Here is a 23,007-nt window from a genome sequence, read left to right on the forward strand (position 1 = left end):
TAAGTGTCCAGTTACTTATGGTCATAAGCACTCAAGTTTTAAGTGATTTTGTGGATTGGCAATGTTGGCTGGGCTCAGGTAGATTGGTTTCTCTCGGCTTCCCACCGTCAGCTGGCCTTGCTCAACTACTGACAATAGCCGAGGTCTGACCCTTTCAGTGGGCCCTCCATTGCATCTGGGGCTCAGCTGGGCCTCGTTGTCAAGGATGCTGACCGGTGCCTGGTAGGGCAGTAGGTCCCCGATGGCAGGAGTATACAGCACAAGCTCCCCAGAAATTCCCCCGCTTCCTTCTGTTGGTTAAGAGAAGTCACGGGCTGGCCCATACTCAGGTGCAGAAGTATACATGTGTTCCTGGATGGCTTAGATGGTTAAGTGTTCCACTTGGAGGGTCTAGTTCCACCCAAATGTGCCTTGGAAGAAAGACCTGGCTATCTTACTTTGGAAACATCATTCATTGAATACCCTGTGGAGCACAGTTCTATCTTGATAAACATGAAATTGACTTGATGGTATGTGTGTGTGTGCCTTTTCAAGTGTACATTAATATACAAACCTTTTGTTTAGTTTCAAAAAGGAAACATTCTTTTAGCCATCATTAAATCCAATTGTGTCTGTTGTAGAAAATCATGTTAATGTGGTGGATACACGCAGCAATCATACCCCTGAAAGCATTAAGAACAAGCCTGGGGTCCCTGAATGGTGTCTGTGGGGGCATTGGTGCTATATCATCACCCACAGTCCTTCCGACGTAAAATATCTCAACTCTTGTGTTGTAGACATTCCCCAAGGTGCTGACAACTTGCACGTTTTTCTCTTGATCTGTGGACTCAGACGAGTGAAGGACCCGCTCTACTTGGTGGATGCCTTTGCAGGTAAGTTCCTTCCTTGTTCCTTTCTCTGTGGGATCCTCTTCGCTCCATGTCCCTGCATTTCTCCCTGTTGGACTTGTCTGCTTTCCTTCTCCTTCTTTGGTCAAAGGCACAACTGGCTCTAAAGTGCTGACAGTCCCACAAGTCTGTACTTTAAAAAAACGCAGGAAGATAATTTATGGTAGTAACAGCTCTGCGCTGTATATTTTATCTAGATTCTGCTTTCCTGTGTCTTTTAGGCTCTGAGGCAATCACGAAAACATCAAACAATTACAAGTCTGAGATAATTTTGTCTGAAATATGCCAGTTTGTTTCATGTGGTTGGCATTTGATTTTATGACTTCATCTGCAGACTCTTGTTGGCTGCCGTCGAGTCGCTTCTGACTCATAGCGAGTGTGTGCACAACAGACCCAAAGAGCCCGGTTCTGTGCTATCCTCTTTGTTGTTGTTGTTATGTGCCGTCGAGTCGGTTCCGACCCATAGCAACCCTGTACAGGGTTTCCGAGGGTGTAAATCTTTACGGGAGTAGAAAGCCTCATCATTCTCCCGCGGAGCGGCTGGTAGTTTCAAACCGCTGACCTTAAGGTTCGCAGCCCGATTCGTAACCACTACGCTACCAGAGCTCCTTCTTTAGTAGGTTCTAGAGCTCACACCGGGCTATGGCGGCCTGTCAGTCCTGGCTTTCTAAGAAATTACAAGTCTGGACAGTGTCCAGTGTTTTAGGTAAAAGAACCAACTGCATAATGGATGGAATGTCTACTGTATGCTTTTTAATGAAATAGGATTTTCATGGGCTCTTGTTATGAATGAAAGCAGTGGTGTGCAGTGGTGTGAGGTAAGTCTGTGTTCCCAGCCATGACTCACAACCATTTTTCCTTCTTTCTTTTCCTCCCAAGAATGGCATCAAGAAGAGCCCAGTGTGCACATGATCATTGTTGGTCCCGAAGTAAGTGACGTGACTGGGGCACTGATTTCCTCTCTCCTTCAGACTTTGGGTGCATTCTAACATCAGTTATGTTGACACCTTTGAGCAGTGGGCCATAGGAAAAGCGCTGGACTGCAAACCCCAAGGTTGGTGGTTCAAACCTACCAGCTGCTCCTCCTGCAAAGATCTGCAGCTTAGGAAACCCAGTACAGAATCGCTGAGTTGGAGACTCGATGGCAGTTAGCATGAAAAGTTATGTTGCTGTTACAGCTAAAGGATTACAAACAAAACTGTTTCTTGTGAATGGAGTGAAGGTTTCCAGAGCAGATCATCCGCTTAATGTCCAGCAAATCATATTCCCGGTTTCCTCTCCGTTCCCTCCATGCAGCAGTAGTATCCCTTCCTCTCTGTGCTTCCTGTTCCCATCCCACCCTCCTTCCCATCCGTCCTAACTGTGTGTCCTCAGGTCAGTGCCGCGCTGTAGGTCTTGCAGAGTGGGCTGGTCCATTGTGAGCGTACCTCACCAATGCTGCTGTCTAGCTTATGTTCGTTCCTGTCTACTGCTTGGCTACAAATTGGCCCATAAGAGTGAATTGTGTTCCAGACCTGAAGGCTGCTTGAGGGGCCATAGTTACAGGTTTCTCCAGTCTCTTTTTGACCAGTAAGTCTGAACTGTTTTGTAATCTTGAGTTTTGTTCACATGTCTCCCATTTTTTCTTTATTGTAAACAAAGTCTGTTTGCACTCTTCAAAACTGAAGCCTGGGCCCGGGTTAGAGGTCCTGGTGGTGGAACCGGGTGATTTGGGATCAGTGTGCATAGAAAAGGAACCAGACAATGAGGGATCCGTGTGCACAGAGGAGAAGGAACCAGGTGATGAGGGATCAGTGTGTAGGGGGAAGGAACTAGGCAATGAGGGATCAGTGTACACAGGGAAGGAACCAGACAATGAGGGATCAGTGTGCATGGGGAAGGAACCAGATGATGAGGGATCAGTGTGCATGGGGAAGGAACCAGGTGATAAGGGATCAGTGTGCACAGAGAAGGAACCAGACAGTGAGGGATCAGTATGCATGGAGAAGGAAGCAGACAATGAGGGATCAGTATGCATGGAGAAGGAACCAGACAATGAGGGATCAGTGTGCACAGGGATGGAGTCAGGCAATGAGGGATCAGTATGCATGGGGAAGGAACCAGATATGATGAGGGATCAGTGTGCACAGGGAAGGAACCAGTTGATAAGGGATCAGTGTGCACAGAGAAGGAAGCAGACAATGAGTTATCAGTATGTACAGGGCAGGAACCAGGTGATAAGGGTGCACACGGTGTGCATGGAGAAAGAACCAGGCAATGAGGGATCAGTATGGTGGAGCTCTCAAAACAGGTTGTGCTTCCCTAGGTTCCCTAATTGGGAGCACAGTGGCTCTATAAGATAAGCACTGGACTGCAAACCACAAGGTTGGGGGTTAGAACCTACCAGCTGCTCCCACACAGATTTACAACCTGAGAAACCCTCTATAGGATTCTGATAAGCGGAACCATATCACCAGCACTTAACAACAAGGCTCCTTAACAACCCTGCAGGGGGTCTATGTGCTTCTCACTGTGGTCTTCTAGGGGAGACACGCCTGCCTGTCTTTAGTCATCTCTGTGTATCTGTCTGTCTACCCATCTATCCAGTCATCATCTATCTGCCTGCCTACCTACTTCCTACCTACCGTCTGTTCATCCATCCACCAATTCATCCATCACTCCATGTATTGATCACATCCATCTATCCTTCATCTATCTGTCTGTCTGCCTACCCCCTGCCTACCTTACCTACTGTTAATACACCTATCCATCCTTCTATCAGTTGATCACATCTGTCCATCAATACATCTTTCTATTACTATCCATTCATCTATCTACCTGCATGCCTACCTGCATGCCTCCTACATACCTATCTCCTGTCTATGTATTCATCTCTCCATCCATCATGGTTCTCCACTGTCTACCTACCTACTTACCATCTATGTACCGATCGTCTCTATCCATTCATCTATCTACCCATATCCTACCATCTACTTAATAATAACAGTCTTATATCACATCCGTCTATCTGCCTATTTGTCTATCTATTTACCTGTACAATTAGAAATAGTTTTCATTTTCCAATAAAAATACACCTTCTCTGCCATTTGGATTTGGAGCATGTCACCTTGTTAAATTTTGTTTGCTGACTTTATAAACAATGGAGTCCTGGAATAAAAGCACTGGAATACAAGGTTGGCAGTTCAAACTCACCACTGCTCCTTGGAAACCCATAGAGGGTTGCTATGAGTCAGAAAGACTTGATGGCACTTCACATCAACCAGTTTAAAAAGCATATCCACCTGCATGTACATGTATGTGTATCCATGAACACACTCACAGGCAAGCCTAAAAACCAGCTTATGCCATATCCGTGTTTTATCTGGGGTGGGTGCCATGTTTGTTTGCTGCTTTTGGTGATAATTCAGAGCAAGATCACTGTAATCTGCCAGCCCCTCTCCCACACCACGGTGCATGAATTCATTCATTGCTCCAGATGCAGGCAAGTCAGAGGATGCCTCCAGGCCAACACGGCACCTCACCTCACCTTCCTGCACCTCTGTTCCCCATCTGTAAAATGGGTAGCTAAGGTAGCATAAAGGAGCTCTGGTAGCGTAGGGGTTACAAATTGGGCTGCAAACCTCAGGGTCGGCTGTTCGAAACGACTAGCTGTTCCGCAGGAGAAATATGAGGCTTTCTGTTCCTGTAAAGATTTACAGCCTTGGAAACCCTGTGCAGGGTCGCTACAAGTTGGAACCGACTCCACAGTACTTAACAACAACAGGTAGCATCAGGAGCCCTGGTGGCACAGTGGGCTAAGCGCTGTGTGGGAGCCAGGTGAGGCAGTCAGCTTCTGTAAAGGTTGGCAGTGTCGGAAACCCAGGGAGCACTTTGGCTCTGTCCTGTGGAGTCTCCGTGGCTTGCCAGGGGGTGAGAGGCCACCTCGCCCACCCCTAGTTCCACAGCCCCAGGGGCACTCATGGTTTGTGCCTCTGGGGCCTGGTGTGGGCACCTCCTCCTGCTCACTCTGATAATTGGTGTGCTGTGACTGTTGGGTTCAAGCGGGACAACTTAATGACTTCTATCATCACTTTTTAGCTGGAAGATGATTCTCCTTAAGCCCCGAAGATGAAACAATACATTTTGTTAGAGAATAAATAAGCTTGGAAGGTAGAAATGGGAATTTTCTCTGCTTGCTTGCGATGCTTTTTTGCTTTTTAAAATTTCATAACATGTGCTTCCATTAAATAAAAATCCTACCCTTCCTTTTTCCTTCATCTTGTGTTCTGTTCCACTTGGCTTCACTGAGAGATTTGAAAATGAACTGATGTGGAAGCCACAATCCAGTAAAGCTGGCTGCAGTTTGCGCTTGCACCTTGCTGTTCAATTTTAGTTACAGCGCACACTAGCCATTCTGGGGGAGTCTTGGTGTGCTGCGAGACTGCTTACCACACGGTCAGCGGTTCAAACCCACCAGCCTCTTCGTATATAGCTTGTACAGGTACTGAACGACAGGGTATTCTAGCTGTCTCCTAAAACGTGGCACTGCCCCTTGACTGATTTTCCCCCTAAATAAGTTGAGTACGACAGCGGAAGTGTGTTCCAACTCACAGCGACCCTAAGTAGGGTTTCCAAGGAGTGGCTGGTGAGTTTGAACTCCGACCTTGTGGTTCAAACTGACCTCGCGGTCCAGTGTGCATCCTAGAGCACCACACCGGGACTCCAGCAGCCTGGTAGTGAGGTTTAAAACAAAGGGGAATTTCCCACTAAAAGCTACCCTCCTAAGTGACATCTGTATGTGAAAAGTAACATGTGAAACCAGGTGAAGCTAATGTCTTTGTTAGATGTGAACTTTACTATGTAAGTCAACTATTTAGGATAATTTGAATCTTTACCCCTACCTCAAAGAAATAAATGTAAAATAGGAAACTAGAAATGATAAAGGGTAAGGTACGGTGAATTGGGAAAGCTATGTTTAACAAATATTAGCAGAAGCCATGGACTTGGGAGTCAGTGTGGCACTGCAGGGTAAGCACTGAACTACTCACTGAAATGCTGACTATTCAAATCCATCAGTCATTCCTTAGAAACCCTTCAGATTCGCTGTGAGTCAGAACAGACTCAACGGCACACAACAACCACAACATGGACTTCGGAGAGGAACTGACTCATAGAAGCAGAAGAGATGGATGAATGCAAAAAAAAAAAAATAAGTCAGCCCCTGTCTGGGCAAGAGGACTTGATGTTCTGAAGTGCTTACTTTGAAGATCAAAGTCTACAGCCTTCAGTGTGTTGTGCACCTCAACATCAAGATAAAATTCCTCACCGCTGGGCCAATAAATGACATCATGATCAGTGGAGAAAAGATTGAAGTTGTCAATGATTTCATTTTGCTCAGATCCACCATCAACACTCATGGAAGCAGCAGTCAGAAATCAAATGATGTATTGCATTGGGCAAATCAGCTGCACAAGACCTCCTTAAAATGTTCAAGAGCAAAGATGTCAGTTTGAGGACTAAGGTGTGCGTGACTCAAGCCATGGTCTTTTCAGTCATCTCACATGCATGTGAAAATTGGACAGTAAATAAGGAAGACCAAAGAAGAATGGATGCGTTTGTATTACAGTGCAGGAAAATATTATAAAAAGCACTAGGGAGCCTGCAGAAGAAACCAATCTGTTTAGGAAGAAGTCTGGCCGCATTACTTCTTAGACATGAGGAAGATGAGACTTGTTGTCAGGAAGGACTACCAGTCCCTGGACAAGGACATGGTGTTTGGTAAAGTGGAGGGTCAGCAAAAAAGAGGAAGAGCTCAGAGCTGGCCTGGTACAGTGGCAGCGTCAGTGGTCTCAAGCGTAACAGTGGTGAGGATGGCGCAGGACCGGGCAGGGGTTGCTTCTGTTGTGAGTCAGAATTGACTTGACAACACCTAAAAACAACAATAACAATGTGTCTGGTGGGTGTTGCCCTTCCTTGGTGTTGAAGGAGCTCTCACTCACGGTCACCCCGCACAACACAACTCGGTGTTGCCTGTCCTGCTTACTGCTTCTCCATTGCTCTGGCCGCTGTGTATTCTGAGGGCCTTCTGCCCAGGGCTCTCCTTCCCCAGCACCGTTAGACCGCGTTCTTTTGTGAGTCCTAGGGTTTTTACTACCTCATTTCCCCCAAGGAGATAGCCAGGCCTTTCTTCCTAATCTGCCTCACTCTGGAAGCCCGATCAGATCTGTCCACCATGGAAGACCCTGCTGGTGTTTGAAATCCTGGGGGTGTAGCTTCCAGTAGCCCAGCCACACTCAGCATGATAGACAGACACACATGGGGTAGTCTCTCGGCTGTTGTTGTTGTTGTTGTTATGTGCCGTGGAGTCGGAACCGACTCATAGCAACCCTGTACAGGGTTTCCGAGGGTGTAAATCTTTACGGGAGTAGAAAGCCTCATCTTTCTCCCGCGGAGCAGCTGGTAGTTTCGAACTGCTGACCTTGCGGTTCACAGCCCAAGTTGTAACCACTACGCTACCAGAGCTCCTTACTAGAAAGTGTTAAAACGTCAGAGCAGCAGGTGTTGCTGGGTTAGGGTGGTTTTAGCCTGGGCCCGAGCAGTTGGGTAGGTTTGGGGCAGCAGGTGCCACTCCTGGTGGAGAACATGGCCCAGAACTAAGAGGGTGGGAGGGAGGAGAGGATGTGGGGTGTATGGTGGGCAGGGAAATGAGGAGGTAGGGGTTCCATGATCTCTCTGAACCTTTTTTGTACTGTTTGATGAAATCAGGAGCCCTGGTGGCTCAGTGGGTTCAGTGCTGGGCTGCTCACTGAGGTCAGTGGGTAGAGCCCACCAGCAACTCAGTGGAGAAAGATGAGGCTGTCTGCTCCCAGAAAGGGTCTACTGTGCTCAGTCCTGCAGAATCGACTCTGCAGCAGTGGGGTGTCTGGTTCTTTTTTGGTGTGGTGGCACAGTGGGTCAGGCACTGGCAGGTTTCCAGACCTCAGACTGAATCTGGATGCTGACAGAGCAGCCTCCTAGCTGTGTGGTCCTGGGAGGGCTATACAACCTCTCTGTGGGGAACAGGGTCCTCGTGAAGAGGACCACAGTGCCGAGTCAGTGGTAAATGGCAACACAGTAACTATTGGTTAGTGGTTCACACCCCTCAGCAGCTCCATGGGAGATGGACGAGGCAATCGGCTCCCGTGAAGATGACCACTTTGGGAACCCTATGGACCAGTTCTATTCCGTTGGACAGGGTCACTAGGAGTAGGAGTTGACTTGACAGTTTGGGTTTGGAGTTTATCTGTGTGGCTGTGAGTTTTCCTCATGGAAACTGCTTTTAGAAATTGTTTTCTTCGGTCTCCTCACACATCCACAGTCACTGCATTAACTTCAACGTGATGCCTTGATCTCAGGGGTATAAATAAGGGTCACATTCCCAGTCCAGTGGGGTCAGATCTTCACCGCATAGCTTGTCTGGAAGTTGTGGGGCTCAGCACACACAGGAAGTGTTTCCTTGTCTTAAGAAGCAGAAGTAAAGTTCCCAGAAAGCCTGACATTACTTTGTTAGCATTGTAAACTGCTGGGGTACTACCATGTTCCTTAAACCTGTGTTTTTGTGCTGTGGAATTCACAGTGCTGGCTGATAGGGTGTCAGTGAGAATCGAAAGCGCCTCTGGTCTCCCGCCTTGCTCACAGGGAGCGGGAGTGAGATTCCTAGCTCAGATGCTTACAACAGTGTGTTTGCACCCTCCTTGCCACATCTCAGAGGAAACTGTTTGGAAGTTTGTGTCACACTTACACAGAGTTCACAATTTTTTCTAGTAACTTAAAATTGCGTTCGCTGGGGTGACAGCGTGGAGTTGGAATACTGTGGTGGGGGGTAAGAGCCCTGGCCTCCCGGAGGCGGTAGTAGCAGGGGTGGTGTTGAGTTTGCAGTTGGAGGAACCAAATGCGATCCTCTCCTCCACATCGTCATCCTCATCCTCATCCTCAGCAGCCTGTGGGTGGTGAGGTGGACTTACCTGTGATTCTCAGTCAGGGCGGACACATGGCGGTAACCTTCCATACGGGAAATGCGCCATCTTCATGGTGGCTGGTGTGAGTCCACTGTGGACATTACATCCTTCCATCTCAGGGTGACCTTACTTGTGACCTAACAGAACAAAGCGGTGTCCGTGGCTGGGTGCCACCTTCCTGGTGGCTGATCTGTCTGAGCTCACTGTTGTGGCCACTCATTCTCATGGCGGGTGCCCCTGGTTGTCACTGATCCTCTACTTTACCCACCAGGATGTCTCCTTTAGAGATTGGTCCTTCCTCTTGATGAGTCCAGGGTCAGCGGGCTTAAGTCCTGCTGTCCTTGTTTTCAAGGAGCAGGCCGAATCTATTTGCAGTTTTTCCCCTGCTGCCGATGTCTAGCTTCACTCTGCTGGGGTTGAAGAAAATACTGAGTATGATTTCAGTCTTTAAAGATTTATCAGGACTTGCTCCCTGTGACCCAACATGTGGTCCATCCTGGACACGACCCTTGAGCACAGGAGTAGGATCAGTACTGTGCTGGTTTGGGGTGGGGTATGTACCTGGACCAAGCAGCAATTGTTCAAACAGAACACGGGAACACTGAATGGCTTAAAATTAATAAAGGTATTCTTTCACCATACTTATTCAACTTGCATGCTGAGCAAATAATCCGAGAAGCTGGATTATATGAAGAAAAACGTGGCATCAGAATTGGAGGAAGACTCATTAACAACCTGCGATATGCAGCTGATACAACCTTGATCGCTGAAAGTGAAGAGGACTTAAAACATTTACTGATGAAGATCAAAGAGCACAGCCTTCGGTATGGATTACATCTCAATGTCAAGAAAACAAAAATCCTCACCACTGGACCAATAAACAACATTCTTATCAACGGAGAAAAGATTGAAGTTGTCAAGGACTCATTCTTTTTGGATCAACTATCAACACTCACGGAAGCAGCAGTCAAGAGATCAGATGATGCATTGCATTAGGCAAATCTGCTGCACAAGACCTTTTTAAAGTGTTGAAGAGCAAAGATGTCAGCTTGAGGACTAAGGTGCACCTGACCCAAGCCATGGTATTTTCAATAACCTTATATGCATGTGAAAGCCGGACAATGAATAAGGAAGACCGTAGAAGAATTGATGCTTTTGAGTTATGGTGTTGGAGGAGAATATTGAAAGTGCCATGGGCTGCCAAAAGAACCAACAGGTCTGTGTTGGAGGAACTGCAGCCAGAGTGCCCCTTGGAGGCCATGGTGGCCAAACTTTGTCTCTCATACTTTGGACATACAGTCAGTTGCTGGAGAAGGATACCATGTTTAGTAAGGTGCAGGGTCAGAGAAAAAGAGGAAGACCCCAGGGAGATGGATTGGCAAAGTGGCAGCATCAATGAGCTCAAGCGTGGCAACAACTGTGAGGTTGGCCCAGAATCGGGCAGTGTTTCGTTCTGTTGTGCATAGGGTTGCTATGAGTCGGTACCTACGCGATGGCACCTAACAACAATTGTATATTTTGGTTAAGCGTAGTTGGCTTATTGTGTCATTTGGGTTTTGCATTTCATTGTTGCTCAGCTCTCTCGATGCTCTGCCGGGTAACAGTGAGTGTGGACTATCATTGTGCGGCAGCTGTTATTGCAGCACTGGCTTCTAGCCCTTCCGTTCTATCCGCTTTGTAGATGTAGGCATCCCAATGTTGGGTGCATGTAGATGGGGTTTCGGAAAGTTTGTGAGAAAAGTTCTATGATATTTTAGTTCTATTTTCACAAACATTTTGAAGCCTATTGTTCATTTATGATTTTCAATCTTGACCGACCTTTTCATTACTATGTAGCATCCATCTTTATCATTTCAGACAGATTTTGCCTGAATGTCTGTTTTGTCGGATTCTGAGATTGTCATCCCAGCTCTTTTGATTATTATTTGTGTGGGATTTCCCCCCTACCCCCATCCTTTCACTTTCAGCCTATGTGTGACCTTAAGTTTAAGGCTTGTCTTTTTAAACAGTATAGAATTCATTATGTTTTGCTTTTGAAAATTCCTCCTGTGCATTTACAATCACTGTGATCACTGACAAGCACTGACATCTTGCTGCCATTCTAGCGTTTAGTTTGGTGTGTTAAGGCTTTTGTGTGTCCTTTAGCACTGATTGGTTCTGTGTTGTAATGGTTTATTGGAGGTATAGTCTTTTTGGTTCCCAGCTGCTTTCCTTTTGTGTCTGTTGGTTTTTTTTTTCCCCTTTTAAATATATTTTCTCTTGTAGTGGTTACAATGAATATTACACACACTTGGCTTTTTTCTTTTTTAATAATATTTTACTGAGTTCTTGGTGAAAGTTTACAGAGCAAATTAGGTTCCCATTTGACAATTTGCACGCAAATTGCTCAGTGTGCAGTTGACTTCTAAACCCTGATTTCAGAAAAACTCTTTGCTAATAATAGAATGTATTTCTCAGTGATGCTGTCTTTGAGTGGCTCAGAGCTGGACTCACTGCCCGGAGGCTGAACTGCACCTTCCTCGGCGGTGGCTCTGGGGCTCCTCCCTGCACCGGCATCGCTGGTTCCCACAGTAGACGGGCAGGTCCTCTCCATCCTTAGCGCTCTTTTCTCTCTTTCCCTGGTTCAGAATTAGTGCGCTCCTGATCTGAACAGCTGGCCACAGGAAAGACTGGCATTTCTCATTTGGGGGTGCGGGCCTGGGTCTGTGGCGCCACCTGCTGACCTCTGGGGACTTGGCCCCCTGTCGGGTTTCCTTAGTCTTGTTCTGTCTCTCTCCAGGTCGATCCAGTGTTCACACGGGAAGTAAAGGACAAAGTGAGAAGGTAGGAGGAAGAAAGAACTGCAGATTCGCAGAGCGGAAGTGGGAGTGGCCATCAGGTGTCCTCAGCCTCCCTGTGGCCCTAGGGACCAAAGCCCAAAACCAAACCCACAGCCGTAGAGCCAGCGCTGATTCACAAACCCGACAGCACTGAGTGGAGCACCGCCGTGCTTCAGGGTTCTCCCGTGCCGCCGGGGTCCCAATAGAGGGAGGAAGGGGCGGCGTCCCTAGGCGGTGACCCCGGGCAGTGACCCTGTGTGCCGCCCATGTACCTAGGAGACGGGCCCACAGCCCTCGGGCGCCGCGTGTCGGGCCCGGAACGACGTCTGTCCATCTACAGGCCCCGCGGTGGAGCCCTCGTTCCCCGCCTGTCACCGCCACCCGACACGTGTAGCTCGGCCGCCCCCTGTCTTGTGCATTTCCTCACAAAGAAGAGACCCTCGTCCCCTCCATGGAGCCTTTACCCATCATGTTCCTTGAGCTGCGGCTGCTGTCCCTGTCGTTCCAGGAGCGCCGGGGTCCGACTGGTCGGAGAGATGCCCCGAGAAGACCTCCACGCCGTGGTCAAGAACTGCTTCGCGGTGGTTAACAGCTCTGTCTCCGAGGGCATGTCGGCCGCCCTCCTGGAGGTATGACGTCCCCGAGCGTCGGGGTGTGGCCACGCCCCTAGCATGAGGCCGTACGTCTCACTTTGGCCTCCCCCAGGAGGCGAAGCCCTTGTCAGTAGAGTTCCGCCCATTTCAAAGCTGCCGGGCCTGGAGACCTCCAACATCGTTTTGAAGTTCTAACTGGGACTTAAAATATTTAACATCTCGCTTAATTAATTTCTCTTGGCAGATACAAAAGGACATAAATTGGGATGTCCATGCCTCTGGGCCTGCACGGGTCTGTGAAGGACACTGGGGAGCGTGAAAGGTGGGGACAGGAAGTGGGATGAAGGTGTGCTTTCCCACCCACACTCACTGCTGTCACGGGGTTGTCGGCCCACAGTGACCTCAGGGACAGAGCAGGAGAGCTCCTTAGGGTTTCCGAGGCTGTAAAGCTTTATGGAAAAAGACATCCTTATCTTTCTCCCCAACCTTGCAGCTAGCAGTTTGGTGCTTAATGTACTGGGCTACCAGGGTTCCTTAGCTTTCCAGCGCCCCCTTGTTCCTGATTGCTTCGGCATCTTTCTGTGCTCCCAAGGTTTAGCAGAGGCCTGATAGCAGACACAGGCCGGGTCATTTAGCCAAGCAAAGACAATGGGCTGGGGGCAGGGGCACTAAGGGGAGGGGAGAGTAGGCTCGTCAGCCTGAGTGTGTGGACGTGCCACAGGTGTGTGCTCACGTACATGTCCTTAATGTGGACTGTGAGAGCGTTTGGGTCCTTAGCTTTTTTCACAGTCACAAGGCCTATGCCTGTCACTCTTGTTACAGGGTTTAAAAGTGCTCCTCCTTACACACAACCAGGAGTTGATTGTCCCTCTGTATGTAAATAGATACATATTTATGTATATATGGCCGCCACTCATCTGTCAGTTTGTCATATGTGGTGGCTTCCATGTTGCTGTGATTCTGGAAGCAGCTATGCCATGTGTATTTTAAACACCAGCAGGGTCACCCATGGGGGACAGGTTTCAGCTGAGTTTCCAGGGGAAGACAGACTAGGAAGAAGGAGAGATGTATTACTTCCAAATATTTAGTCACTGGAAATCTAATGACTAACAGTGGAACTCTGTCTGATAGAGTGCCGGAAGATGAGCCCTTCAGGTTGGAAGGCACTCATAATGCAACTGGGGAAGAGCTGCCTCCTCAAGGTAGAGTTGACGGTGATGATGCAAATGGAGTAAAGCCTGTGGGAGAGAAGCCCGTGGGACCTTCATTTACTGATGGGGTACAACTCAAAATGATGAGAAACAGCTGTAAACGTCCTTTAATAATCAGAACATGGAATGTACGAAGTATGAATCTAGGAAAATTGGAAATAGTCAAAAATGAAATGGAATGCATAAACGTTGATAATCTTAGGCATTAGTGAGCTGAGATGGACTGGCATTGGCCATTTTGATTTTACAACCACATGGTTTGCTATGCTGGGAATGACAAACTGAGGTGGAATGGCATCACATTCATCATAAAAAAGAACATCAAGACCTGTCTTTAAGTACATCGTTGTCTGTGATAGGATAATATCCATACGCCAAAAAGGAAGACCAGTTAACACCATCATTATTAAAGTTTATACACCAACTGCTAATGCCAATGATGATTAAATTGAAGAATTCTACCATCTTCATTCTGAAATTGATCAAATATGAACTCAAGATGTATTGATCATTACTGGCGATTGGAATGCAAAGGTTGTAAACACTGAGGAAGGATCAGTAGTTGAAAAATATGACCTTGGTGATAGAAATGGTCCTGGAGATCACATGCCAGAATTTTGCAAGATCAATGACTTCTTCAAAGCAAATACCATTTTAAAGCAACATGAAGACAACTATACACATAGAGCTCACCAAACAGAATACACAGAATTAAATTCCCTACATCTGTGGAAGGACAAGGTGGGAAAACTCCCTACCATCAGCCAAAACAAGGCCAGGGGAAGACTGGAACAGACCATCAATTGCTCATATGCAAGTTCAGGCAGAAGCTGAAAAAAAATTGAAACAAGTCCACCAGAGCCAAAATATGGCTGTGAACAAAACCCACTTGAATTTAGAGATCATCTGAAGCACAGATTTGATGCATTAGACACTAAAGACTAAATGCCAAAAGCGCGGTGGGATGACATTGAGAACATCATACATGAAGAGAGCAAAAGGTCATTAAGAAGACAAGAAAGAAGGAAAAGACCAAAATGGATGTCAGAAAAGACTCTGAAAGTTGCTCTCCAGCATAGAGATGCTAAAGCAAATGGGAGAAATAAGGAGGTAAAAGGCCTGAATAGAATATTTCAAAAGGCAGCTCAAGGAGAAAAAGTCAAAAATTATGATGGAATGTGTAAAGACCTGGAGTTAGCAAACCAAAAGGGAGGGACACGCTCACCACTCCTCAGGCAGAGGAAACTGAAGAAAAAATTCAAGCCTCGACTGGCAATATTGGAGTCTATGGGCAAAATGGAGTCCTGGTGTGGTGCTGTGGCTTAATGCGCTAGACTGAAAAGTCGGTTTGAACTGCAAGGTTGGTGGTTCAAGCTCACCATTCGCTCCTTGGATATCCTCTAGAGGGTTGCTATGGGTCGGAATCGACTCGACAGCACTTAACAACAACACAGTCACAAAACTGAGTGGAGCAGAAAGTATCAAAAGAAAATGGAAGGAATACACAAAGTGTACCAAAAAGAAATGGTCGATGGTCATTCATTTCACAAGATAGCATATGATCAAGAGCCAGTGATACGGAAAGAAGATGTCCATGGTGCGCTGAAGGCATAGGCAAAGAACAAGGCACTGGGAATGGATAGAAAGTCTCATCTTTTTCCAATGGAGCGGGAAATGCTGACCTTGCCATTTGAAGCCCAACTCATAACCCACTATGCTACCGGTAGTGGAGGTTGTGTGCCGTGGAGTTGGTTCCAACTCATAGCAACCCTGTATATGAGACTGTAAATCTTTATGGGAGCATTCTCCCACAGACCGGCTGGTAAGTATGAACTGCTTACCTTGAGGCTAGTAGCCTGACTCGTAACTACTGTGCTACCAGAGCTCCTTCCTATACCCCGAGGGCTCGTCATATATGTTTAAGGGACCCTGGTATGTAAATACGCACATGTCTGCATGTGTGTTTGTACATGTGTATATCTGCTTTTTGTCTTCTGAGACCCATGTGGAGCAGAATATATTCCAGGGGCTGATGAGACACGCACAGAGCACTTCATCACAGATGAACTGCCGTCCACCTCACTGACTTCCAAGGTGAGACCACTGTGAGGCACTGTGACCGCTGGGAATGTTGAGTGACCTCCTTCGGCAAACTCCAGGAGAACCTCAAGGAAGTGGATGGTAGAGGAACAGTATGTCTCGTCGTCCTCCAGCGCACTGTGACAGAGACGCAGAGGTGTTCGCTCTCACAGTTAAGAGACCAGAAGTCTGGATTCAGAGTCCTTCCTCTGTCAGCTCCGGCTCCTTGCACAGCTTCACGTGTGTCTGGCATCTGTCTTGCGCTTTCTCTCTGCTCCCTTGTTCAGTGTCTTTTTATGTCTTAGGACAGATGGACTCGAGACAGACCCTACAGTAATGGTACTTCATGAACAGAACAACGACATCCCATTGCCCTGTGGGATTCTCTCCAGAGCCACCTGTTTGGGGACGCAATTCCCTCTGTAACAAGTGGGAACAGTCCATAGCATTAGAATTGACTTGAATAACCAGACACAAAGTAAGTGCAGGTCCCCAGAAGACGTGGGCTTCACCTTTCTGGAGTCACTGCGGTTCCCTACGGAAGCATATAGCAATCCCATCAGCCAAGGCATTTCTTACTGATGAACTCCGGAAAGCCGGTGCACAGACAGTAAGGAAAACATTTTCCATGGTAATGCAAGTGGAATTTCAAGTGTGGTTTCCTTGTAGAATTGAACTCAGCTAAGATGAGGATTCTTGGCCTCCCAGCTCCCAGGCCCATAAGATGTAAGGCATTCAGCATCCCTGTGCCCACAGTGGCCCAGGAGTAGACTCCTCGCCTTCAAGGGAGACACTGGTTCGATTCCTGGCCAGGGCCCTCATACATAGTCACCTGTCATCTGTCACTGAACGTTTGTGTGTGACTGGTGCTTGATAGGTCTTGGTGGCGCTTTCAGAATTAGACCAGGAAGAAAGGCCTGGCAGTCTCCATGAAAAAAAAAGCCCAGGAAACCCCTCTGGCTCGGGCAGGGGTCTGTCCCATCCATTTCAGGGACAGCAAGGACTCTGCTTTTAGCCCCTAAACTCACCTGACTGGTTTCAAAGTCAGAGGTGGTAATGGTGGGAACGGTGCTGTAGGTCCCCGCTTTGAAAAGGGAAGACGCCTTGTGTAGTCACCATTCAGTCAGTGGGACTGGGCTGAAGGGAGGCAGGGTACTTCTCACAGGGCAGGGCAGTTCTCTGCCTCAGAGTTGTGCCCACAGAGGAACACTCAATCCCCAACACGCTGAGTGTGCACAGTAGTGTCCATGCTGTCCCTAAGGCACGGTGTGAGCACCCTCTCACGTCCCCTCACCAGCCTGCAGACACAGCTCGGCAGGACAGTCTGCACCGAAGGGTCCTCTGAAGCTGGAAAAATCAGCCTGACCGCAGACGGCACCCCCCCACCCCACAGGTGCTGCCACCTTTGGGGGCCGAGCCCTGGGCTGCCCTGGGACCCTTCTCCACTCCACTGGAAGTGTGTGTGATTGGCAAGATCTGGGAAGTTCAGACAGGAAGGTTCCTGCCTCCTGTCTCAAGGTGGAGGAGCTCACCTGGGGAGGGGAAGTGGTGAGGGCCCAGGTGACAGGGACTGGACTTGAAACAGCTCCGCATCCACACCCCTTCCCGCTTCGCCTCCCCAGTTGCTAGTGGGATGTGTCTGAGGTACAGATGTGCTCTCTCCTTGCCGAGCACCGTCTGCCACTCAACGCTGCCAGCCCTAACTTCACACCACTGTTGTAGCCTGTGAGCCAGCCCCTTCTGGAAACCCTGACTTGGTGAGAGACGCGGCTTGGCTTCGTGCTTTAAAGGAGGTGACTTTCAGATTTCGTTTTGTGTAAATGGCCAATTGGAGTTTATTGAAAAAAACCTCCCTCCAGCCACCCCACAACTTCTTCTTTGGGGTGTAAGGAACCCTGGTGGCACTTGGCTGCTAACGGAAAGCTTGGTGGCTGTAACTCACTAGAGGTTCTGCAGAAAAAATACCTGGTAACCTGTAAGGATTAGCCCCTAGGGGACCCTCGGGGGCAGTTCTGTTCTGTTGGATGGAGCCACCGCGAGTCGGAATTGAGTTAGGCATACAACCACCACCACCACCAAGGTTGTACCAGAGGGCTTCCAAAAAACTTGTGGAAAAGTGGAATGAAAAGACACCGAACTTGTTGAAGCCCACTGGTTTTCTTGTAGGAACCATTTCCGCCACACCCTTGAGTCTCCCCGGCAGCTAACGTAGTGCCACCAGTGACATCGATGGGATCAATCCATCAGTCCTAAGGGTGGGACTCTGGGTCGTAGCCTGATCTGACACACAGAGCCCTGGTCCTTGTGGCCTATACGCCTGAGTGGTCACAGGAGGAACACCCGAGAAAAGTGGATCCTTCCTAGTTAAACCTTGTTACTGGCTACCACCGAGTCGGCTGTTGGTCCAGGTGACCAGAGAGAGACCAGTTGTGTTTTAGGTGACCACACACTAGCTTTTAGGGCCCCAGGCACTACACAGCCAAGTAGGAGACAGAACAGAAACATTAAACATGCTGACAGACCAGTTAACTGGGATGTCCCATGAAACTGGGAGTCTCCAAACAAGGAGCCAAGTCCCATGTGGTGGCTGGGTGTACACAAACAACCTCAGTAGCTAGCGTCTCTCTCTTTTTGTAAATGATCATCACCAAACATTTGACAGTTCAGCCTTTTACAGATGTACAGCAATTACAGCAATCAACCGTACAACCTTGCCCTTAATGTGTGTTTTGTGAGGCGCCTGAGGTCCACTGGCCCTGAGCAGTTTTTCCCCCACAAACAGGCCCCCGCCCACCCGTCTTCTCCTTCTGTTTCTTTCAGGCGATGGATCTGGAGGTAGTGGTGCTGGCGAGGGACATCCCGGGGAACGCAGCTGTGGTGACACACGGAGTCACAGGATTGCTCTTCTCAGACCCTCAGGTAGGGAGGGGTCATTCTCACGTGGTCTGGCCAGAGCCCCCGCGTCCCCAGGGCAGAGAGGCTGAGGCCCCGAGTGCAACACGCAGGGCATGGGTTTCCATGTATTGTTAGCCCCCCCCACCCCCCAGTTTGTAACACCATCATCCCCGGCTCACATGGAGCATCAGCAGTGAGAAGGACGCAGGGCGGGCAGGCCGTCGGTGGTGCCTGTTGTCTCTAAGCGTTTGAATACTGTCAGCGCAGCTTCTTTGGGGAGGCCCGTGCTGCCTTGTGGCCTGCGCCTCCCTCCCAGCCGTCCAAGTCTGGGACGTCCAGCAGGGACACTGTTCACAAAGGCAACGTCCACATGTAGGGGTCCACGGTGATCACAGGGCTACGGAGTGGGCAGGATGCACGAGGACACAGCTGCTGTGGTCACTTACTCCAAGCCTCCAGGCGTGTGGCAGAGTCAGAGTGGTGCCTTCTGTGTGCAAGCCCCCTTTCTTCATCTGAGGCATGGGTGTGGAATGAGAATTGCTGTCTCTTGATGGGGTGATGTGAGCAGACTAGACAGGGCTGGAGGGTAGGGTCAGGCTAATCATTGCTCCCAATGACAGGCTCTGCTAAGGCCTGTGCCTAGTGTCCAGGAGAAAAGGCCTGGCAACTCACACTAGTGAAGACGACAGCCCAGAATACCCTAACACGTCCTACAGTAATAACAAGGGCATTTTATCATCGTCTGCTTCTGTGCAATTAAGTCTCTGTCTCCTGGGCCTCTGCGCCCCACATGGGGTTATGGACGGAGATGATCAGGCCTTTCTTCCTAATCTCTTGTTACCCGATGTCCTCGAGTCAGTTCCGACTGAGATAGAACCCATGTACAACAAAGTGAAACACTGTCTATCTAGTCCTGTACCATCCTCAGAATTGTTGCTGTATTTGAGCCCATTGTTGAAGCCACTGTGTCGGTCTGTCTCATTGAGGGTCTTCCTCTTCTTCACTGACCCTCTGCTCTAGCAAGCATGCCAGCCTTCTCCGGGCACTGGTCCCTTTTCCCGGTCTAAATAGAGCTGAATTTCAGGGCACAGACAAAGCTCTGTAACTTGATCAGTGGGCATCTGATTGGCCTCCTTGATGAGCATGGCTGTATGACACAGAAGAGGTCAGCGTGACTCTTTGATGTCCAGCAGCCGCTCACGAGGTGCCCCTTTAGCGTGTCTGTCTGATAGGTTCACATTCCATCTTCCTGTTACCGACTTGGTGTGTCTGGCCTGCCAGAGAACATGAGTCCACAGAGCCTGAAAACTTCAGTCCAAGGCTTAGTTTGATCCCAGCACTTTAATGTCAGCTTCACAAAGGAAGTTAAAAAAAAAAAAAGAAAGAAAACCAGAGCTCTTGGCTTCAGGGCAGGGAGGCAGTGCGATGTTGCACACTTTGGAGAAGGGTGTCAGACGTGGGAGTCTTGTCTCATCATCTTGTTTTCTTTGAGTATCAACCAAATGCTACCTCATACAGGGTGGGAGCTATCGCTTTAAAAACAGGTACGTTTTAAATCAGTCAGGGGTTGGGGGCTACACTCAACCTGTGGGTTGTGAGTTGAACCGCTAACTGCAAGGTCAGCAGTTCAACTCTGCCAGCCATTCCACAGGACAAAGACGAGGCTTTCTGCTCCTAGAAAGATTTATAGCCTTGGAAATCCTGTAGGGGGGCGGTCACTGTGAACCGGAACCAACTCCGCAGCACAGCCACCACCACCAATGAAGGCTGGGGGCGAGGGAGGGGCTCCTGTATTTGGGGAGACTTACTTTATGCCTCTCAGGCATAAAGAATGGGTTCCCGCAGTGGAGTGTCTGCACCGGAGTCTGTATGTTCCTGACATACAGACAGACCCATTGTGGTCCAGTGGTTCCTGGCTCCTAGCCTCTAACCAGCTTTTTTTTTTTTTTTTAATTGTGAATTACATGAGAGAACTTTAGTTTTACATTCATTCCATCGCCATGGTTCCAATCCCCTTCATGCATCATCAACCAACTAAAGGGGTATATCCTAGAAACCCGCCCCCTAGGGGTCACCTTTATGGGAGCAGACAGCCTCGCTTTTCTCTCATGAGTGCCTGGTGGGCTCCAATTGCTGATCTTTCAGTTACCAGCTCCGTTATTAAGCCATTGCTCCACCAGAACTCCTTCGTGGTTTTTGCCGAGCACGCTGTGGAAGTCCACACTGACTGTGAATCCACAGTGGGGTGGTCAAGATCGAGTGTAGGGTGGCTTAGTGTTGGCGTCTCCTCCCACCACAGCAACCACTGAGGCTGGGAAGAGCAGATGGCGGCACCCTGTCTGCTGTGAGTCCTGGTGTGGCGCTTTGGGCTAATGTGTCAGACTGCAAAGTCGTTTGAAGATCAGTGGTTCAAGCTTACCAGCTGCTCTTGGAAACCCTATATAGGGTCGCTGTGGGTCAGAATCGACTCGACGGCACTTAACAACAACATGTACTATCAGTTAACAGTATTTCTCTCTATTCACTTTAGCTCTTTTTTTTTTTGTTAAACTCATGTATATATAATAATTTATATCACCAAAGGGCACATTCTGCAAGTCTGCCTCCTGGCCCCCAGCTCTTAGTCCCTCTTTTCCCATGAATCTAGAGAGTCCTCAGCTGGTCCCTCTCTCCATGTCCCCATCTCTGCCTCCATCTCTGGTGTCGCTGCTTCTTTGGATAAGTTCTCACATTCTGCTTGTGCGCTTCTCCCTTGATCCTAGGATCCTGTTTCTGGACTGTAAGATTAACTACTCCCCCGTTTTTGTTACAAAACTTCTACCTTTACAAATGTGACAGTCACAATTAGTCATGATAACGATTACTTACTGTTGAATCATAAGAATCATGTTCCCATCTCTTTTAACCAGACCCATCTAAACGAGATGAAAACTACTCAGTGGGGACTCTTTCTTCCCCCACACACTCTTAAACTAAACTCCCCCTTGAAACCTTGTAAACCACTCACTTCGTGCTTTTATCGCCCCCTCATTTTAGGTAGTCAGTGTCTAAGTTGCCCGTCCCTATCTATCCTGTGTACAGAGAGGATATAGCATTGATACTTGATGTGAAGACTCCTTCCCTCTGTTGGTATTTAGAGTTACTACCTCCATGAGTAGAGGTCAGGTTCATCAGATTGTAGCAATTCACCCTTGTTTCCTTTTTCAAAAATTGTTTTGTTTTTATCTTCCTCTGGTTGAGTTCTGATTATCAAGCCATCGAGGCTAGGTCAAATGGGTACTGTCTGCAAGTTTGGGTGTTCTTGTGCATCTCCCCTCACTTAATATCAGCTGGATGCTTCACTCTCAGCTTTAGCCCTCTGTGGCCATGTCCTTGTCCATGGGCTCAGGTGTCCCCAGGTCTCATCACACTTTGGACCAACCAGTCCTTCCTCTTCCCTCTCTCATTTCCGGGTCAGTGGGAGTCTATGGACCATGGTTGAACTCAGCCCATTTCTTCATTGCTGCCTTTCCCCCTTTTCCACTCACCAGTAGACCATTGTGGTACTCAGCAAGCTTATATGCCTACTCATGTGTTGCCTTTGAGTTACAGTCTTAGAGGGCAGGCCAAACATTTTTGATAGCCAATGTCTAAGTTGCCTTTTTTGCAATGATTGAAATGAGAAAGTTGTTGTTTTCTTTAGGTAGTGGGTTATGTTAATCCGTTTTTGATGCTAACCTATTCTTGCATTGCTGGTACAAATCCCACTTGGTCATGCATGATGTTTTGTTTGTCTATTTATTATTGGCTTCTGTTGGCTAGGGTTTTCTTGAGGAATTTTATGTCTATGTTGAGGCCTATTGGTCTGTAATTGTCTTTTTCAGTGGTGTCTTTACCTGGCTTTGATATCGGGCTAAGCTAGCTTTATAAAATGAATTTGGGTTATTCCCTCATTGAAATTGTTCATTGAAACAGTTTGAATAGAATTGCTGCAACTCTTCTATAATTATTGGGTAGATTTCTGTAGGGAAGTTGTCTGGACCAGGACCTTTTCTTGGTTGAGAGTTTTGTAATGTGTTCAGTTTCTTTCGTTAAGGGTCTGTTCAAAGTTCCTACCCCCATCTGTGTTAATTTAGGTAGGTCATACATTTTTAGAAATTCGTCCGTTCCTTGTATGTTTTCAGATTGGTTGGAGCAGAGTTCCTGATAGTATTCTGTTATTGTCCTTTTCATTTCTCTTGTGACATCCCTCATTTTATTTACTTGCATCTTCTTTTTCTTAGTCTAGCAAACTTGACAAGTTATTGGAAAATTAATCTTTGTGGATAACCAGGATAACGAACTTTTAGTCTTATTGATTCTATTGCTTTTCCTGTTTCATATATTTGTACTCTAATCTTTATTAGTTCCTTTCCCCTGGAGACTATGGCTTTTTTTTTCTTCTTTCTGTTCTTTTGTTAATTGTTAGGGTTCTTGGCAACAGTGTTAATTTTGGTACTTCTTTTTTGGTATGCTTCTTTTTTTTTTAATGATTTATTGTGAATTATGTGATAGTTTACATGGGAGAA

The 23,007-nt window shown here is 47.9% G+C and overlaps 1 protein-coding gene across 1 annotated transcript in view; it reads left to right on the forward strand.

The window, feature by feature from the left end:
* GLT1D1 (glycosyltransferase 1 domain containing 1) overlaps positions 1 to 23,007 on the forward strand; it is a 109,027-nt gene that overhangs the window by 59,559 nt on the left and 26,461 nt on the right. Inside the window, exons 7-11 of the mRNA XM_006874078.1 lie at positions 777 to 872; positions 1,767 to 1,816; positions 11,643 to 11,686; positions 12,191 to 12,311; positions 18,386 to 18,484. Coding sequence (XP_006874140.1) covers positions 777 to 872; positions 1,767 to 1,816; positions 11,643 to 11,686; positions 12,191 to 12,311; positions 18,386 to 18,484 — 410 coding nt within the window. The remainder of the gene's footprint in view (positions 1 to 776; positions 873 to 1,766; positions 1,817 to 11,642; positions 11,687 to 12,190; positions 12,312 to 18,385; positions 18,485 to 23,007) is intronic.

This window comes from Chrysochloris asiatica, unplaced genomic scaffold, assembly GCF_000296735.1.
Source record: "Chrysochloris asiatica unplaced genomic scaffold, ChrAsi1.0 scaffold00261, whole genome shotgun sequence".
Lineage (NCBI taxonomy): Eukaryota > Metazoa > Chordata > Mammalia > Afrosoricida > Chrysochloridae > Chrysochloris > Chrysochloris asiatica.